This window comes from Phascolarctos cinereus, unplaced genomic scaffold (assembly GCF_003287225.1).
Source record: "Phascolarctos cinereus isolate Bilbo 61053 unplaced genomic scaffold, phaCin_HiC Scaffold_4;HRSCAF=312, whole genome shotgun sequence".
In the NCBI taxonomy this organism is placed as follows: domain Eukaryota; kingdom Metazoa; phylum Chordata; class Mammalia; order Diprotodontia; family Phascolarctidae; genus Phascolarctos; species Phascolarctos cinereus.
Genome location: NW_027555847.1, coordinates 85259386 through 85271425, shown reverse-complemented (window position 1 = coordinate 85271425; position 12040 = coordinate 85259386). Strand labels below are relative to the sequence as shown.

The window sequence follows — 12040 nt, the reverse complement described above, 5'->3', positions numbered from 1 at the left end:
AATGGAATCCTCCTCTGACCATTCCTAGCAGTTTCTCTGCCCATCTCAAAGCCATCGGCCATATTCAAATATGGCACAGTAAGAAGAGTAATAGCTCTGGGATCAAAGGGCCTGTATTCACATCTTGGCCTTTTTATTTACTTCCTGTGTGACCTTGGGAAAGTCCCCTCCCCACACAGTGAGTTAGTTTCCACATCTAAAAATGGAGTTAGATGAGATCACCGACCTAGAGCAAGGACAGCCCTCAGAGGCCATTTAGTCCAAATCCCTTACTTTACAGATGAGGAAACTGAGGCCTGGTTGGAAGGATAAGTGATCTGCCCACACACACACACAGTAAATCATTAGAAATGGGATTGCAGGCCAGGTGATCTCTAGAGGACCTCCCAGCAATAAATCTATGACCCTATTCTATTGATTTCTATCCCTCCCTTGTGACTGACTTGCTGCTCATCCTTTGTCTTTGAAGAAGACTAGGGACATCACAGGGTGACATCTCGACTTACTTGTGAATTGGATTTAAGTGAGACAGAGATGCACAAAGTTGTCAGCCTCACTCTCTCTTGCAGAGTCATCAAAGTCCAGTGGCAGGACAAAAGTCAGGATGACTGATGATGAGGTAGATGACCTTGGGGTCTTTGATGCTGGACCAAACTCTAAGCACCCCACGGCACCTGCTTCAGTTGTCTTCATGGCTGTTGGAACAAGTTGTTCATTCCATTTGGGGAAATCTTCACATGCTGAGGTAGACATCCCCCTAATTCACCAACAAGTTTGAGGCCCATGGGTAACCCTCAAGGTAGTTTAGCCCATCTGTTGAGATGGTTTTACTGGGGGAGGCTGGGGCTTCAGCATGCTATTGCTTCTTGGAGCCACAGGTGAGAGCTGGGTGGCAGTCAGACACCAAAGGTGGTTGAACAGCCCTGCTCTCACACCAAAGGTGCTAGTTTTCCCTGAATACCCCATACGTTCCATTCTGATTAGAAGTCCTTGGAAGAACCTGTCTCACTGATTTTGTATCTCTAGCAACCAAATATAGGACTTTCCCCGAGTATAAAGTAAGTACCCTGGAAAATGTTTGTTTTGTTGAATGAGAATAGGAACCCACAAGGCAAATACTCAATCTTCCCCAACCCTCTCCAGAGAACAAAAGCGACCCTTGATGGTAACAGCAAGAAACTTCAGAAACAATTGGGGAAAAGCACTGAGAAAGGAAACAGCTCCTGGCTCTAAGGTCATGGATTCATTCATTCCACCAACAATCCTTCAGTGCCTCCTACTTATGGGAAGGGGGCACACCAAGAATTTTTCTGCCCTTGAGGAACTCATAACTTGCCCAGAGGTGGACAGGTGACACAGTGGATAGAGCACAGAGAGTGGGGACCTGAGAGAAGTTCAAATGTAACCTCAGACACTGGCTGTGTGACCCTGGGCAAGTCACTTAACCACTAATCTGCCTGCTTCCTTGACTGGGGAAACAAGGATAATCAAAGCACCTACCTCACAGGGTTGTTGTGAGAATCAAATGAGAAAATAATTGTAAAGCATTTAGCACAGTGCCTGACATGCTATGGGTGCTTAGTAAATACCTATTCCCTTCCTCTTCTGAGACTGGACCTTAACTAGCTGTTCTACAGGCCATGGAAAGAACTCAGGATTTGCAGGCAAAAGACTGGGGCTTCATAAATGTTGGTTTGACTTAATATAACCTAGGTGAGAATCCTCCTTTACTACTTAGTGGCTGTGGGACTTGGAGTAAGTCAGCGCCCCTCTTTACGCCAGTTTCCTTAATTGTAAAGGTGGTCGGGCCAGATGACCTCTAAGGTCCCTTTCAGCTCCAAATCATATGACCTATGGCTAATATCTACAGCTTGTCCAAGGCAGAAGGGAAGTTAAGTGGAAAGACCCAAGACCATCGAAGTTTTTGAGAACGCCGAAGTGCCTTCTAGTTCAGTCCCACAGATGGCCGAGAGGAGGCAGCAAAGGCACATCTAGGTTAGCGACTGGACTGGGACAGAAAGGACCCCCCCCCAATCAGTCCCTGTCCCCACACTAGGATCCTTTCCCCTCTTGCTACGGGTCCGACTGCTAGACGGGACTGGTTCTTTCTTTCTGTGTCTTCCCTGTTTTCCAAAACCTGAATCCTCTTCCATCTGAACCAGGAAGGTCTTAACCTCAAGGTGGGGTGTCTGGTTCTCCTCGAACCCTCACTCTCGGCCTGACCCTTTTCCCAACAGGAGGCCTCTCCAGGCCTCAGTTTCCTCCTCAGTAAAGCATGGCAGGTAGACCTTCATATTCCCTGAGGCTCTCCGTCCCGGTCCACACCCTTCGATCATCGGTAACGCTTTCCCTCCGCGGCTTTAGGTGCTCTCTGGCTTCTTTCCGCGGACCCCCACTCCTCCCATTTCTTGCCCACTGTTGGGGAAGGGGGCGGTGCGAGTTCTTCTCTCCCGCCCAGTCCTACCTCTCCCCGCTCTTTTCTGACCTCCCCTAAGCTCTGGAGTGTCAAACTCCGCTAGGGCCGGGTCAGAGTTCGGGGGAGGCCTGGGGCTCGGGCCCCGCGGACTGGGGGCGGGGGGGGGGCGGCAGGCTGGAGCTCAGGGTTGGGTTTCGCTTCCTTTTTCGTCTTTCCTCCCCTCGGAGTATGGGGCCCCGGGCCCCGCCGGCCCCGCCCCTCCCACTCTCCTCTGGGTCCCCAGCCCTGGGTCCCGGCCTTCCCCTTTAAGGGCTGACCGCGCGGGGCCCAAAGTTGGGATGACGCGTGGGGCGGGTCACGTGGGGGCCCCAGGCCAGTGCCTGTCGGCCGCCGTGGCCCGGGCTCCGAGTCCAGCTCCCGGCGCAGCCCCAGAGTCCCCGCCACCGCCGTCGCCGCCGCCTCCAGGTAGCAGCCCCTCTCGGCTCCCTCCCGGCCTCTTCTCCTACTTCGGAGCTTCCCGCCCCCCGCCTAAGCACCTCACCTGGTCGGAACACACCTGGTGCAGTTCCGGGCACCGGGGCCCGGACTCTGCCCTGCCCTCTGCACCCCCTCCGAGCGCGTACCCTCAGCTTCTTCCTGCCCTGCGCCCCCCAGCTTTATCGTGGCTCAGCCTTAACTTTCTCCTGCTTCACCTGGCCCGGACGGATCTTGATTTCAACTCCGGCCCTCTCCCTCCTGCACGTGGATACTCCTCTCTCCCCTCACCCCCTCTCCCCCCAAGACTCAGGCACGTCTGTGCCCCACTCCACCTGTGTTCTCAGTTTCATCTCTGCCTCCCCATCTGCCCCCCTTCTCCTGCTCTCAGCCCCCTTCTCCTCTAATCCACTTAGCCCCTTCTCTTCCCCTCCATTTGGCCCTAATACACCTGTCTTCAGCCTCACCTGGGCTTAGTACACACTTTGTCCCTTTCTGTGCCCTCCCCCAGCAACTTGGCCCAGGCATACTCCTTCCCACCCTATTATTCAACCTGAGCCCTCTTGTCCATAGCGCCTTTTATTCCTGGCTCTTTCACACACACACTGCCCCCCCACACACACACACACCCCTTTCCCTTCAGTTGTATTTCTTTTCTGCACTTTGTGGTTCTTATCTCACTTCTCAGGCAGTTGGATATGTTCTTAGCACTGCCCTGACACCTTCTCCCTCTGCTTCTCAGGTGATGAGCCCTGCTACATGGCACTGCATCCCCTTGCCTGGGGCTCTTGCTGATTGAGGGGTCTTCCCTGAGAAGCCCTGTTTGTGGTCATTATTTCCCACGGTCCCTGGTGCTGCCATGGACCCTAGTGGTGAAGGGGAGGAGCAGATACCTGAAGAAGAAGCCTCAGGCCCTGGCCCTGGAGGAGCAATGGGAATAGGAATCCAAGAGAATGCCAAGAGTGGTCCTCGGAGTCTGGCCTGTAGCAAGGTTGAGCCCAAGAAATATGCAGTCACTGATGATTATAAGCTGTCCAAACAAGTGCTGGGCCTGGGTGTGAATGGAAAGGTCTTGGAATGCTTCCACAGGGTGACAGGCCAGAAGTGTGCGCTGAAGGTGAGTGTGGCCGCATTCCCCCAACATCTATACTGTCTGCCAGCGGGTGATATAGCTACTTTTGTAGCATACTTTGTATGCTGTACAAGGATTAGTTTAAGGAACTAGGGCTATTTAACCTGAAAGATGAGAGGATTTGAGGAAGATTTGATTGCTTGCTCCCAAGTGCTGGAGAGCTGTCTTGTAGAAGAGCTTAGATTGTTCCTGTTGGCCCCATAGGGAAGAACTAGGAACATGGGTGAAGGTTGCAAAGAGGCAAATCTCAATTCTGTATAAGGAGAAACTTTCTAACAACTAATGATGTCCAAAAGCAGAATGGGCGACCATTATATCGTTCCTATCACTGAGCGTCTTCAAGCAGGCTGGATAGCCATTTGCCAAGAATATCATAGCTAGGACTTCTGTTGAGATATACATGGACTGCATGCCTCCAGAGGCTCTTTCCAATTGTGACATTCTCTGATTTTTTTTTCTTACCATAATACCTGTCAGCCAGGTTCTCTCTTGATAGAGTATGGAGGGAGATGGTAGAAAGAGGGAATCTTAGTGTGTCTGAGAAAAGTAAAAAGACATTTTATGTGGTGCTTTATCAACCTTAGTTCTTTACATCCATTGCCTGATTTGAGGTTGGTAGTAGAATTACCATTCCCCATTTTACAGATGAGAAAAGTGAGATCCAAATGATTTGTCCAAGGTCATAGTGGCAGAGCCTGGAATTGGAGCTTGTGTCTTCTAGACTCCCAAACCAATGTCCTTTCTACCGAAATAGCTGGCACAGGGAATGAAGCACTCAACTTGGAGTCAGGAAGACATGAATTCAAATCCTGCTTTAGACATTTGCTAGCCATGTGACCCTATGCAATTTGCTTAACCTCCATCTGCCTCAGTTGCCATCTCTGTAAAATAGGAAAAATAATAGCCCTTTCCTCCAGGGTTGTCATGAGGATAAAATAAGATTATATTTGTAAGTGCTTTGCAAACACTATATAAATGCTAGCTGTTATTGCGATGATGATAATGACACCACACTGTTTTTCCTAAGCATCTTTAGAGGGCTGGTGTTATTGTCCTAGGAATTATCCCTTTTCTACAGTATTATTGCCCATTACTGGACCTAGATCATGTTTGAGGGATCCTGATTTGGCTCATTTGTGTAATTAACAAGCCCTCACTATGTCACAGGTTCACAGAGTGTCCGTACTAGATGGGACATTAGATAGAGGTCATTCACTCTAACTTTCTCATTTTATAGAGAAGAAAGTGGCCCCAGAGAAAAGCAATGACTTCTACAAGGTCGCCTGGCAAGTTAGTGATAGAATTGTGACCAGAACCCAGCCCCCCTGACTCCTGGTTGAGTGTTCTTCACAAGACATCAGGCTGGTTCCTTTTTTTAAATACTTCAATCTCCCCGTTGCCTGGGTTACCCATGTCTCTTGCTGTTGCATTGTAAGCTCCCAGAGGGCGGGGACCACATCTTCTCTACCTCCTCCACATCCTGTCTGCCCACAGCATACTGTATAGGAACTACTTATATATAGATACTTTCTTTATATGGGGGTAGCAGAATTGATTCCATCCCTTTGGGGACATGTATTCGTTCAGGGCTACGGGCTCCATCAGCCAGGCTAAGGCTGAGCTCTCTGGGGGCCTCTGAGGACTGAACTGTAAGACAATGCAGAACCATCTCTGTTAAGGCCTGTGGTAGCGGTGATCTGGAAGTTATAGGTCAGGGACGAGTGGGTCAGTGGTGAGCAGACCTCTCAAGGCATCTGCCTAGCCTTGTTCTGTATCTTTCTAGTCCACACTTTGTCATGTGTTACAGTTATCTCTGTCTGTCACCTCCCTGACTGTGAACTCTCTGAGGGCAAAGACTTCTATAAACTTTATGTCTTCCCCAGGGCCCAGCACAGAGTTCTGCTTAGAGTAGGTGCTTAATAATTGCTTATTAACTTGAACAATGAGAATCCGGCATGAGGTGGCTGATTCCCTGTGGAGTGTGAGTGCCCAGATGCTAAGGTTCTGGGACCACTTGTGTGGAAGGGAGGAAAGATTTGTTCTAGAGAGCGAGGGTGGCTGGTACACTCACTGCTAGTCCTTCCTGATAAGAGTGGATCGAGAGAGCTCTACTGACCTCATTTTTAGCTGAGGAAACTGAGTAAGCAGAACATGCCGGAACTCTTTCTCCCTGCCTTCCAGACAAGGGTTGTGTAGACAACACCATCCTGTCTCCATAAATGGTTCCCTGTTTCTATCTGGCATCTTTTAACTTTCCAAAGCTCTTCCACCCCCTATTAACTCATTTGACTGTCACCATTACCATGACCTTGTGAAATAGGGGATAGATGTAGAGCTTCCCAATTTATGGTTGAAGAAACTCAAGTCACCAGAGGAGGGACATGTATAAGTTGCTTCAGCCTTCTACTTCCTGGACGGGAATCCAGGGTTCTTGACATGTAAACCCTGTGGCCCCTGGCAGACTCTTGCAAGGTGTAATGGATAGAGCACTGAATTTGGAGTCAGGGGACCTGGCTTTGAATCCTAACTGACTTTTAACCAACTGTGTAACTTTGGGCAGGCACTTATTTAGGCCTCAGTTTCCCTATCTGCCTAATGAGACGGTTGGATTAAATTATCTTTTCTGGTCCCTTCTAACTCTCACATTTTGTTGGCGGGGCTTAATCTGTGGTTGTTGTTGGGGATCCTGAAAAGGTGGACATGGAAAGGGGGTGTGGAGGCCCTGTGTCATCCTAAGCTTGCTGTACTCTTGAGACACTATTCTTCTACCACCAAGCTATCAATGCCATGGTTCGGTAGCTGTGGTGCATGGCTGTGTTGGAGCCAGCTTCTGCAGAGGAGAGAACTAATTGTTCAGGTTTCAGCGTTAAGCATGTTCATCTCTCTGCTTTTGAAACCAGAGCTGATCTAATTCTCTGTTAAGTGTTTGGGTTTTTTGGGATCTAAGTAAAAAGGGTGAAGTACTCTGGAGGAACTTTAAAAATCAGTGAATGTGTCTTCTTCAATCTTTCTCTCCCCTCACCCCCCCTCCCTTTTTATATCACCCATACTAGCAGGAAGAGCTAACGATACAGGCAGGAATAGGGGAGGTCCTATATGCTTGTCAGTATCAGCATCTAGATTTAAAAAGCGAAGTGGCCAAGCATCTTAGTGGTTGAGGTGGGCCAGTCCATCAGAAAGACCATGGGACTGGGAGCCAGAAGACCTGAGTTTGAATCCTGGCCCCTGCATTTGACCTAGCTGTGTGCCTTTGGCCAAGTTTGGCACTTAATTTTTCTGTGCTTTATCTGAAGATGATAAGGATGGTAACAAATGATCTCCTTGTCTTATAGGATCCAATGAGATGATGTATGTAGAGGCTTTGAGAACCTTAAAGTATTTTGTGATATAAATCATTCTTACTTGCTTCCACCAAAATCTTCCTCTGTTGCCTTTCCCCAGCTTCTCATAATTATATCATTTGGGCACAAGTGTTGGCAGGTCCTACCATGGTACAGTATATAGGGCACTGGACTGGCAATCCTGGGTTCAAATCCCACCTCAGACACTTACTAGCTGTGTGATTCTAAAGTTGTCATTTAATTTCCCTCAGCCTCAGTTTCCTTGTTTTTCAGTGGTCTCCAAGGTCCCTTTTAGCTTTAAAAATCTGTGATTCTCTGAGTACTTGCCCTAAGATGGGTTGTGGTCTGAGGGCCAGCCTAGCTAGGGTTAGAGAAGCTCATCACTGAAAACTCAGCCCCTTAGCAATGACAGCTCATAAAACCATCTTCTTGAGGCAGAGAGGCCTGTGGTCTGCATTGATGGAGAAAGGATCCAAATGGATGAGATCACGTATCTTTTCAAGATACTGAAGGGCAGGTATAGCGTGATGTCACAGAAGAGCACTAGATCTGGATTCCTAGGCAAGTCTCTGTCTCTCTCTTCATCTCCTCCTCTCTTCGTCTCAGTATCTGTCTTTTTCTCTTCTCTAAATTGGGCTTAGAAATGGAGTAGTGGGGAGAAGATCAACCTTGTAGTCAGGAAGAGAGTTCAAATGGCTGAACAACCACGACAAGTCATTCATCCTTGTAGCGTCCATGGGCAACTCTCTTAAGACAAAAGAGTTGTAGATCTGTCTTAGTGGAGGGATCTACATTGTAGATCTGTGTTAGAGGAGGGAGATTTCCTCCACAGATGAAATCACAGATCCTGACTGTTCTTCTATCCCTCCCCAAAGTATGCTACCTATTTAACAGGATTGTTGTACGAAAACTCTTTGTGAGTTCTAAGGGACTGTTTCAATGTAAATACTTTTTGCTGTTAATTCTTTAGCAGTAGTAGGACTTGCTTTTTGACCCAGAAAGTTCACCCATTTCACTGTAAGGGTACCACAGATAGTAACATCTGGCAGTGCCAACCTTCTGAGAAATCCATTCTGGGAGCTGACCTGCCAAAGTTCCTTTTCTGCTATTGGGGCCTTACCCAGAAAGTACCTTGGGGAGATTCGGGGGTGTTTTGAGAAGATCTTGGTGGGGGTCAAGCTAGGCATCTTCCAGAGCTCCCTAGGAGGACATCTCCTAGTGACTGGTAGAAGCTGGTCCCAAAGACAGCACCCTTTATCTCAGGACTGCAATAGCCAGAAGTGTTCATCTGGTCACAGCCCCTTCTCAGACAGAATTATTGTTTCCTTTTTACCATCAGGCTGCTGTGTCTTTAGCTATCACCAGAAACCAGAAGGAAAGAGGTACCAGGTGCTTCCCTTTCCTTCTCACTTCCCTCTTTCCTCTTCTCTTGCCCAATCACTAAGTCATTATTTATTAACCCCCTACCATATGCAGGCCCTGCTCTAAGTCCTCTGGGGTAGTGGGTGAGAGGAGAAGGTGGGGAATTGTTTGCTATGTGGTTGTAGCATTCAGGGGGCTCACAGTAGATGGGGAAGACAAGACTTGAACACAGAAAAAAATGTGCTAAACAGTGCCAGGCTGTGGGTGCCCAGTGCTGGCTGGGCAGGGCAGGAAGCTGAAGAGCTTAGAGGAAGGAAGACTTCTGTGAGCTTATGTGGACAGAGAGGGCTCCCTGAAGGATGGGGGAGGGAACATGAGCTAGGCTTTGAAGAAGACTTGGAAATAAACTTCTCAGTGAAGAAGTGCTTGGGATATGAATTTTGTTGTTGTTCAGTCATTTTCCAGTCCAACTCTTAGTGACCTTATTTAGGGTTTTCTTGGCAAAAATATGAGTGTGATTTGCCATTTCTTTCTGCAGCTCATTTTACAGATGATGAAACTGAGGCAAACGGGTTAAGTGACTTGCCTAGGATCATACCATTATTAAGTGTCTGAGGTTGGAATTTGAACTAAGATCTTCCTGACTCCGAGCTCGGTGCTGTGCCACCTGGCTACCCTAAAGAGATATGAATATAAAGAATGAAATATATCCCTGCTCTTAAAATTATAAGACCTGAATTCTAGTCCTACCTCTTCCACTTACTAACAATGTGACCTCAGTTTTCTCCTCTGTAAAATGGGGGAGGTATAGACTAGGTATCCTTCCAGCTTTAAAATCCTACGATTATTAGGGAGAAGGGGCTGAGAAGTGAAGAGTCCTGGAATTGTATCCTTGTGTGGCCCAACCCATGGGAAACCTGCCTCAAAGCTGAGTCCCAAGAGCTCTTTTGGTTTAAAAACATCTGATATTTAGTTGCCTGGGCTGAGGTAGGAGGAAGGGAGAAGGTGGGTGGGTGAATCATAAAGTATCAGAGCTAAAAGGAATCCTAGAGATCAGCTTGTCCAACCCCCACATTTTAGAGATGAGGAAACCAAAGAGTAGGTGTGGTCAAGTGATTTGCCCAAGGCAAGTAAGTAGAGCTAGGACCTGAGACCTGCCTTTCCCATTCCTGCTTTAGTCCTCTTTTCACGACTCCAGACCAAGGAGGATCCAAGTGGCTCATCTGGGACCTCAGGTGTTCTCAGCAGCCCTCTGACCAGAGCTGCTCCCAAAGAGAAGACCTGCTGAGTCTGGTCATGCCTTGCTTTTTGCCACCCTGCTGGTGAGCTCCAGGGCTGTATACCCCATTATATGAATAATCAGCCTGGATATTAAGGTTCATCTGGAAAAGTCTCTGGAGATCGAAGCCCACTCACTCTTAATTGGTGCAAACAATGAATCCCATGAAGTGATCTCCAGTATTTGAATTCTCACTATTCAAAATTATAATGATGTAAAATATGGTACTTGGTTCCAGCCCAATAGAAATACACAGTGCAAATTCAAATAATGTGAATCCGGTATTTTCATAGGGTTCTTTACTTATGCTGATCAGAAGTTAGGTTATGAAACTGAGACCCAAAGGAATGAGGACTTGCCCAAAGTCATATGAATAGGAAATGTTGGCGCTGGAATTAGAACCAAAGTTCTCTGATTCCAAATCCATTTATAGCCAGCTGCCTCTAAGAGTTGCCTAGAAGTTCAGGTGTGTTATGACTCCAAATCCTCAAAGAAAAGAGATTCCTTCTTTATTTACTTCCTCTCCCCAACTTGACAGCCTCCAGTTTTGGTTAGAGATGGTTTAGGGAAGTGATATTAGACTCAAATAGAAATGGATCCCTGCAGGCTGCATCCTGACTTAAAAATGACAAATTAATATTATGTTGTGTTTTTATTTATTTTATTAAATACTTCTCAATTGCATTTTAATCTGACTTGGGCCACTCTGGGGTGTTTTGCAGAAGATCCTTAAGAAAATCACTCATGTGGTTCTTGGAGATTCCCTATCTTCCCAGGATGACCCTACAATTCTACAGGCTCAGGAAAGGAAAAACCATGTCATCTCTCTCTTAGTATATAGAACGTAGAGGGTTTGGTTTGTTCAGACACACAGTGGACCTACTGGATTATGAAGTCTACAGTGGTGATGACCTTTTCTTACCTAACCTTTCTATCTCTCCTAATACCCAGCTTCGCTCTGCCCAAAGTAGGTGCTTGCAAAACATTTTGGTTAAAAGCATTGCTCCTCAGAGGTTCTCCTGGGCCTTCAGAGTCCGGTGCTCAGCTGTAGCTTAAAAACAGAATCACAAGATTTCCTTCCTTTTTTTTTTAAAAGATGCTATGTAAAATGAGCTTGTTTATTTGCACAAAGTCTCCAACTTAGAAATGGATTGCCCTTGTAGACTGGTTGTTTAAATTTCAAACATGTTTTCCAGAAATAATGTTGTAAATAACGTTTGGCTTTACCGGCTAGCCCACAAAACCCTATATAGCCCACTATCAAACTGAACCATTATTTAGAGTTGTCTTGAAAAAAATGTAGAAAATCATACAGGTGTGCAACTATCCAATGCAGAAAATAAACACTCTTATTGTTCATTCTTATCCTTAATCCTGGTTTGGGTGAGCAGAGACGGGGAGGATGATCAGAACATGAGAATGAGGAGGCAGAGAGAGACTTTGTGGATATTCTGAAGAGAAGCACCAGAGGATAAAGGACCTTAGATATATATTATTCTATCCCTTTCATTTTAGATATCACCTATTGCAACCCTTTTATTTCAGGAATTGGGAAACTAAATCCCAGAGATTTAAAAAACTCACCCACACACAAAAAGAAGCAACAGGTCACTGTGCTTCACCTTTGTTTCTTCAGATCATGTTGCCAAGGCTGGGGTCACTTTGGGAGAGACAAAGGCTAGAGGAGGGCTTCTTTGCTAAATTGTAGCTCCAGTGTAATTAGTAGTACCTTGGGGGTGGGGGTGGGGATGAGGCAGGAATCAGCGATCCTTTTAACTTTTCCAGTGGCCTGCAAAGGTAGGCCCTCCTCACTAGAAGAAAAACAGCAAGCATTTATTAAGCCCTTACTCTGTGCCACAGTGCCAGGCAGTGTGCTGGACACTGTAGGTACAAATACAAACGAAAAGACAGTTGCTGCCCTCTAAGAGCTTATATTCTAATGGGGAATAAGAACACATAAAAAGGGAGCTGAAAGGAAGGGGTTATGGTGACAAGGTTCCCAGAGTTCCTTAGAAGCACAGCCAGGAGGGGGATGA

General features: G+C 47.0%; 1 protein-coding gene across 2 annotated transcripts in view; it reads left to right on the top strand.

Annotated features, from left to right (window-relative positions):
• The first annotated feature begins 2715 nt into the window (after positions 1–2715).
• Positions 2716–12040, top strand: part of MAPKAPK3 (MAPK activated protein kinase 3) — a 98146-nt gene continuing 88821 nt past the window's right edge. Inside the window, exons 1-2 of one of the 2 annotated variants that reach the window (XM_020999121.2) lie at positions 2716–2881; positions 3633–4007. In XM_020999121.2, the coding sequence (XP_020854780.1) occupies positions 3750–4007 (258 nt within the window). In that variant the 5' untranslated portion in view covers positions 2716–2881; positions 3633–3749. The remainder of the gene's footprint in view (positions 2882–3632; positions 4008–12040) is intronic. The other variant, XM_020999120.2, reaches the window with a different exon arrangement.